Here is a 7,391-nt window from a genome sequence, read left to right as displayed (position 1 = left end):
CTACCACGCCCGGTTCATTTTTTGATTTATTGTAGAGATGAGGTCTCGCCAAGTTGCCCAAGTGAGTCTCGAACCCGCAGGCTCAGGCAATTCACTCACCTCAGCCTCCCAAAGCTCAGGATTACAGGTTGAGCCACTGAGCCCGGCTCTGGCTAATTTTTTTTAACTTTTTTTTTTTTTTGGAGAGACAGTGTCTCGCTATGTTGCCCAGGCTGTTCTCAAGCTCCTGGGCTTAAATGGTCCTCCCCTGTCGGTCTCCCAAAGTACTTGACTACAGGTATGAGCCACCAGGCCTGGCCTGGTTTTTCCTTTTTATTCCTTTGTTCTGTTTTCCTAGTGATAAAAAGACCCGCTGATGTCCGTCCATGTTGCCACAGCCCCTAGAGAACGGCATGGCGGGAATTCAAGAGCTTCTGCATATTCCTGAGCACATAACTGAGAGTTCCCTTGTCTTCTATGCACCCCCAGTAAGTAGCTTCAGGGGATCCCTGACTTCCCAACAGACTACACCCAAAGATGTAAGCCCCTACTGACTCCCTTTCTTGGAAGTATATAGTATCGGTGTAATCATAAGCAAGTCTTATGATTTGCATAACTTTTGCAACACATGATATCTTAGGCCTTAAACTTCCTTCACTCTAAATATCACTGTCTAAATGTAAAATGCAGGCTGGGCTCGGTGGCTCAGCCTGTAATCCCAGCACTTTGGGAGGCCAAGGAGAGTGGATTGCCTGAGCCCGTGGGTTCGAGACCCACCTGGGCAATCTGGCGAGACCTCAATCTCTACAATAAATCAAAATTTAGTCGGGTGTGGTAGCACACACCTGTAGTTCCAGCTACTTGGAAGGCTGAGGTGGAAGGATCACCAGAGCCCAGCGGGTCAAGGCTGCGGTGGCCGGGAGCGTGCCACTGCACTCCAGTCTGGGCGACAGAGTGAGACTCCAACTCAAAAAAAAATGTAAAATGCAGCTGAACTTAAGTCCAATGCAACGCTCTGCTGGTCATGCGGCTAATGTATGGATACCTACAACTCTGAACTATAAAAGTGGACTTCAAAGCACGCAGGGTGCACCAAACCATTTTAGGAAGACCTCGAGTCCGGCTCTGCTCCTTAGATTCAAATTCAGAAATAAACTTCTTTCTACCAGTTCCCTGTCCCTTTGATTTATTGGTCTCAAGGGGAGCAGCCGACTGTTACTCCGACCGTAACACTAGGATTCCTTACCAATGGCTGAAAAAGCTTTGAGGAGACCCCTCACCTTACTTACCCTACTGAGAGACAGAACAGGGGTGAGTATTAAAGTCATATGTCTGGCCAGGCTCGATGACTCAGCCTGTAATCCCAGCACTTTGGGAGGCCGAGGTGAGTGGATTGTCTGAGCCCGCGGGTTCAAGACCCACCTGGGCAACTTGGCGAGACCTTATCTCTATAATAAATCAAAAATTAGCCGGGTGTGGCGGCGTGCACCTGTAGTTCCAACTACTTGGAAGGCTGAGGCGGAGGGATCGCCGGAGCCCGGCGGGTCCAGGTTGCGGTGGCCATGAGCATGCCACTACCCTCCAGCCTGGGTGACAGAGTGAGACTCCAACTCAAAAAAACCCCAAACAAACTAATGCGTCCTTCAATTCTGCATGTGTACAAATGCGTGGCTCTTTAAAACACTTCAGGTCTACACATGGGCCTCTGACTCAAGGGGACCAGTGTCTGCCTAACCTGCTTCGTGCTAAGTCCCCGTCCATCAGTCCCTCTCTTTACTCTCTCCCAGGCTGCCACCCCCTTGAGACCCGTGGGCAGGAGCTAGAGCTGGGAGGGCTGTCTTACAAGGCACGTTGTACTTCTGGAGACAGTAGGCGAGCTCCAAGGGCCGCACTGCTTTCTGTCGGCTGTCTTGCATCTTCTCCAGCAGCAAAAGCAGCTGGAAAGGGACATTTCTCCTCTGCTCTTCGACCCTCCTGGGCACCGTTATCCTGCCAAAGAACAGCCAGAAACCTCCTTACAACCACAGAGCTCTCAAAGCTAGGTGCACATTGGAATTACTCAGGGAATTTTTTTCCGTATTTTGAGCATGTGTGTGGGAGGTCTCACTCTGTCATCCAGACTGGAGTGAAGTGACACAATCATAGCTCACCAAGTAGCTGGGACTACAGGTGTGTGCCACCATGCCCTCTAATTTTTTTAAATTAATTTTTAGCTGGGTGCGGTGGCTCACACCTGTCATCCCAGCACTTTGGGAGGCCAAGGTGAGAGGATTGCCTGAGCCCAGGTGTTTGAAACCAGCCTGGGCAACTTGATGAGACCTCGTCTCTACAATAAATCAAAAAATTAGCTGGGCATGGTGAGGCATGCCTGTGGTTCCAGCTACTTGGAAGGCTGAGGCAGAAGGACCACCTGAGCCCAGTGGGTCGAGGCTTTGGTGGCCCTGAGCGTGCCACTGCACTCCAGCCTGGGTGACAGAGTGAGACATCAACTCAAAAAATAAATACATTTATTTATTTTTATAGAGATGGGGATCTCACTATATTGCCCAGGCTGGTCTCAAACTCCGGGGCTTCAGGCAATCCCCCATTCCCACGTCAGCCTCCCCAAGTGCTAGGCTTAAAGGTGTGAGCCACCATGCCTGGCCTCAGAGAATTTTTTTAAATCTCCATATCCAGGCCACGCCCCATACAAACTAGATCAGAACTCTGGGGACAGAGCCCAGTCATCGGATTTTTAAAATTCTCCCAGATGTTTAAAATGTGCAGTCAAGGTTGACAGCCATCAAGTTAGTCCATCAGCTGGTCATAGTATCCAGAGAGGGATCAGCACAACGGCCGCCTCCCTTCCCACCCACCCTGCTTAACAATCACACCAGAACGAGGGGCAGGGGCACCAGTCCTGGACCTACATTGAGGGCAAGCAGCGAAATGTCCAGCCCCAAGCACCGAAAAAGCAAACACTGGAAGAAAGGGCAAGGGAGGTCAGTGTATTTGGCAATGATTCATTTAGTTATAGGCATTTCTCAATTGCTGAGGTCAATGGATGGGAAAAAGAAGAATGCACAGGACAGAAAAGAATGAGGGATAAAGAGTGTCCCGTGCGCACTAGTGGGGGTGACGGAGACACTGAAAACACAGACTTCATTCCCACCAAACAATGCCTCCATGTAGCCAAAAACCATTTGTACCCCAAAAAGCTCTTGAAAGTTTTTAAAAAGAGAGTGCAGGCTGGGTGTGGTGGCTCATGCCTGTCATCCCAGCACTTTGGGTACGCCAAATGGGAGGACTGCTTGAGCCCAGGGGTTCGAGACCAGCCTGGGCAACATAGTAAGATTTTGTCTCTACAGAAATAAAAAAAAATTAGCCAGGCTCGGTGGCTCAGCCTGTAATCCCGTGCCTTTGGGAGGCTGAGGTGAGTGGATTGCCTGAGCCCGTGGATTCAAGACCCGCCTGGGCAACTTGGCGAGACCTCATCTCTACAATAAATCAAAAAATTAGCCGGGCATGGTAGCGCATGCCTGTAGTTCCAGCTACTTGGAAGGCTGAGGCGGAAGGATCGCTGGAGCCCAGCAGGTAGAGGCTGCGGTGGCCGGGAGCGGCCACTGCACTCCAGTTTGGGTGACAGTGAGACTCCCACTCCAAAAAAAAAAAAAAAAAAAGTAGCTGGGTGTGGTGGCATGTGCCTATAGTCCCAGCTACTCAGGAGGCTGAGGCAGGAGGATCACCTGGGCCTAGAGGGTTGAGGCTGCGCTTGGTAAGCTATGATCGTGCCACTGTCCTCCAGCCTGGGAGACAGAGTAAGACCCCTAAGTCAAAAAGAAGAAAATGAAAAAAGAGAGAGAGAGAGAGAGAGAGAGTGTGTGTGTGTGTGTGTGTGTGTGTGTGTGTGTGTGTGTGTGTGTGTATTGGGGCCCACAGCCTTGCTCCTTCTCTGACATTGGTCTAGTCTCACCTCTTCCTTTTAACCAAATCAGTGGCTTTCAATCCTGGCTGCACTTTAAAATCACCCAAGCATACCATGCACACCATTTGGATGATGTCCTTAATAGAAGCCCAAACCTCACCTGTGCCGCTTGAATCTAAAAATAAAATAATAAAAAAGTCACCCAAGAAGTCTTTTAAGAAGTACCAATGCCTGGTCCCCACTCCAGACCAACTGAAACCAAATAACTGGGGGTGGAGCCAGGCATTTATGTCTTTAAAACTTCTTAGGTGATTCTGATGTATAGTCCAGAACATGGAGGTAAAGATAATATTCTCTGGCAACTTTTGAAAGCAGACCTCTAAAAGTCCAAGTCACTGTGAATAACTGAATCGTCTAAAACATAAGATAATACACAGGCTTTTCAACCTGAGTAACAGTCTTACCTCTTCAGTATCTTGGTGAAGTCCACATTCATTATGAATACATGAATCAGGGAGTTAAGACAGCAAGTCTGTCCAATGTTGTATAAACCAACTAGGCCTTTAAAAGGAAGAGAGAAAAAAAAAATACTGTGGACAAGGTCTAGTTAAGGGAGTTCACAAAAATAAATGCTTCTTCTAGAATCTACTAAGAACATAAAATCCTGTAAAGTACTCTCAAAGAATTCACCAGGAAGCTTGCAAACAAATTAAAGAAGAAATATCAAGCATGAACCTTTAAAAAGTGAAACAACAAGAAAAGTAAGAGTCTCTTAGGAAATAAGAAATGTCACCCCAAAGAAAGGGATATTATTCATTGCCAAACGAGTAGTACAAGCAATACTTGGAAGAGAAAAGGAAAAGAAAGAAACATTACAGAAAACATAACTGGAAGAATTATGGGTTCCTCTTTCTCAAATTATTCTCCACAGAGCTGATCAGAATGGGCAGCTAGGGGGCTCTGCCCAGTTCATTGATGTCAGATTCCAGTGCAGAGGCCCGTGCCCGGTCCCCATCACAGGGATAAAGGAAATTCAAAGACAGCTTTGGGGAAGATCCGTCTAATCTAAACTCGTCCTGGGAGGCTGAAAGCCAGAAGGAGTTTACAAAAATATGAGAAAAACAAAAGATAACTTTTCTCTGCACCTCCAGTATCCAACCTCTCTTTGTCCAGTCCGGCCTTAGGCTCAGCGGATCCCACAAGATGAGCATTTAAGAGGAAGGGAGGACCACTAACCTCAGAATTCCTGGGGAAACGGTTGTGGCGTATACAAGACAGGACAGTAAGAAAGTAACAATCTGGAGGTGAGGAGCGGGCAGGACTGGCAGTGGTGGGAAACTGCCAGGGGAGGGAGTCGCCACACCTCATCAATAAGGGTATCTGCATAATGACCATTTGTCTACCTAACCCTGAATTCTACCCCACATCTTCAAAATTAAAAATAAATAAATAAATAAAGTAACAATCTGGGGATAGCAGATGAATACAGATTTCTGTTCCCAAGTCAGCAGGAGCACACTGCTTCCAGACTGGTACCTGGAAAGACAAAAACTAACATGGGGTTCTAAATACACCAAGCATTGGTTTAAGGTGGTTGACACAGATTATCCTATCTAATCCTTGCAACAGGTCTACATCCCTGGAACTATTATTATCCCTGTTTTAAACCCTTGACCGTTTGTCCTGAGAATACTCGCTGGTGGCGCTTGCTGCTATAGCATTTACCCCGAGATAACTCACCTTACCCCCAAAGTTTGCCACACGAAATATCTTGCTTTTATTATGATTTTCGCATCATTCTAGTATATCGATAGTCTTTGGAAACAAATGACATCATTCTGTTTCTAGCATTCTATTTTTAGTGGTATTTCCGTTTACAAGCAATAATAATTTTTTTTTTTTAGTGATTCTCATTAGGATTAACGAGAAGTTCTGTTTAGAGATCACTCCAAGAATAATTTTTATATTTTAGCTGGGCTCGGTGGCTCAGCCTGTAATTCCGCGCCTTTGGGAGGCTGAGGTGAGTGGATTGCCTGAGCCCGCGGGTTCGAGACCCGTCTGGGCAACTTGGCGAGACCTCATCTCTACAATAAATAAAAAATCAGCCGGGCGTGGTAGCGTGCGCCTGTAGCTCCAGCTATTTAGAAGGCTGAGGCGGAAGGATCGCTGGAGCCCAGCAGGTCAAGGCTGCGGTGGCCGGGAGCCGCCACTGCACTCCAGTCTGGGCGACAGAGTGAGACTCCAACTCAAAAAAAAAAAACAAACAACAACAACAAATTTTTATATTTTATTTTCACACTGAAACCCAGTCAGATTTTCTTTAGCCTCAAAGAGCGTGTTTATATAGGATTAAATGAACACAGCAGTGAGCTGGACTTTTTTTTTTTCCTAAATGGGAAATGGGTTAAAGATGCAGAAACTGACCAGGCACAGTGGCTCATGCCTGTAATCCCAGCACTTCTATAAGGCCAAGCGGAAAGGATCACTTGAGGCCAGGAGTTGAAGACCAGCCTGGACTACATAGCAAGACCCTGTCTCTACAGGAAAAACTTCAAAAAATAAAAACAAAGGCACGGAAACAGAGGCACAATCGATCAGGAAGCTCAATTGCTTCAAGGCATAGCGGGAGAGCAGAGCATTTATATGAAGCCAAGAAGAGAAAAGCAGGAGGGATTCTAATGACCATGAGGGTAGTTCCAGGCACCGAGTTGCACTCTGAGCTGCCGTCCCTTCTTCTTCATGATGCTGTTCTCTTCCTTCTTCTCAACAGGCTCTTCTGGGAACTCCTGAGACTCAGCCAGAATTGATTGGCTGGTTTTCCCCAGGATCGCAAACACTTTTCCCATCAGTGATCGCTCCAAAATTCCCAGGCCAAGGCTGCCTGGCCCGTGTTCAGGGCTGTGCGACTTCACTTGCAGGGAGAGCTCACGTGAGGCGGGCAAAATGGGATCTCTGTGAAAATACAACGCAGGTAGGTAAGGATTAGAGAAGCGGGGAGATATTCATGTAATCAGTCCTGATTCCAAAGAGCCAAGTCTCAGAGGATGATCAGTGTTTGGGGAGATGGACTCACAAAGCCCTAGGCTGGAAATGACACCTCGGCTAGACATCCTCTTACCCTCGGTCCCACATGTTTCCACTCATTCTTCCTCAGAATGGAGTGCCACACTCTAATGATAGATATTCTCTTAAGGAAGGAGAGGGAAGTGAGCATAGGACTTCACTGGGCATGCCTCAGTAAAACCCAGCACTGGACAGAAGCCCACAGTCGCTGACATCAGGCTGGTACCTGTGGAGGGAGCTTCTTGACCTGCCCAGCACCCAGTGGGAAACTGCATTCTGGCAGGACAGACTCATGTTCTGGCGTGCATCGCTGCAGGCCATCTACAATAGTCTTGGGCTTTCAGTAAAACTCAGCAGAAGGCAGGATGTAGCATGCTGCCCCTGTAGGCCACAGGCATGGCCCGGTGCTGGACTGGTCTCAATGCCAGTGGGCTTTGGATGGGAC

General features: G+C 47.7%; 1 protein-coding gene across 1 annotated transcript in view; it reads right to left on the bottom strand.

Annotated features, from left to right (window-relative positions):
* The window catches only part of USP18 (ubiquitin specific peptidase 18), a 24,114-nt gene extending 17,309 nt beyond the window's left edge, over window positions 1–6,805 (bottom strand). Inside the window, exons 1-3 of the mRNA XM_008060317.2 lie at window positions 6,567–6,805; window positions 4,348–4,444; window positions 1,823–1,968 (exon numbers count right to left, since the gene is read on the bottom strand). Coding sequence (XP_008058508.1) covers window positions 1,823–1,968; window positions 4,348–4,444; window positions 6,567–6,729 — 406 coding nt within the window. The 5' untranslated portion in view covers window positions 6,730–6,805. The remainder of the gene's footprint in view (window positions 1–1,822; window positions 1,969–4,347; window positions 4,445–6,566) is intronic.
* Window positions 6,806–7,391: the final 586 nt, after the last annotated feature.

Source organism: Carlito syrichta, unplaced genomic scaffold (assembly GCF_000164805.1).
Source record: "Carlito syrichta isolate Samal-C Ts95f unplaced genomic scaffold, Tarsius_syrichta-2.0.1 Scaffold304596, whole genome shotgun sequence".
In the NCBI taxonomy this organism is placed as follows: Eukaryota; Metazoa; Chordata; class Mammalia; order Primates; family Tarsiidae; genus Carlito; species Carlito syrichta.
The sequence above is the reverse complement of the archived record's forward strand: the minus strand, read 5'-3'. Positions and strand labels throughout refer to the sequence as shown.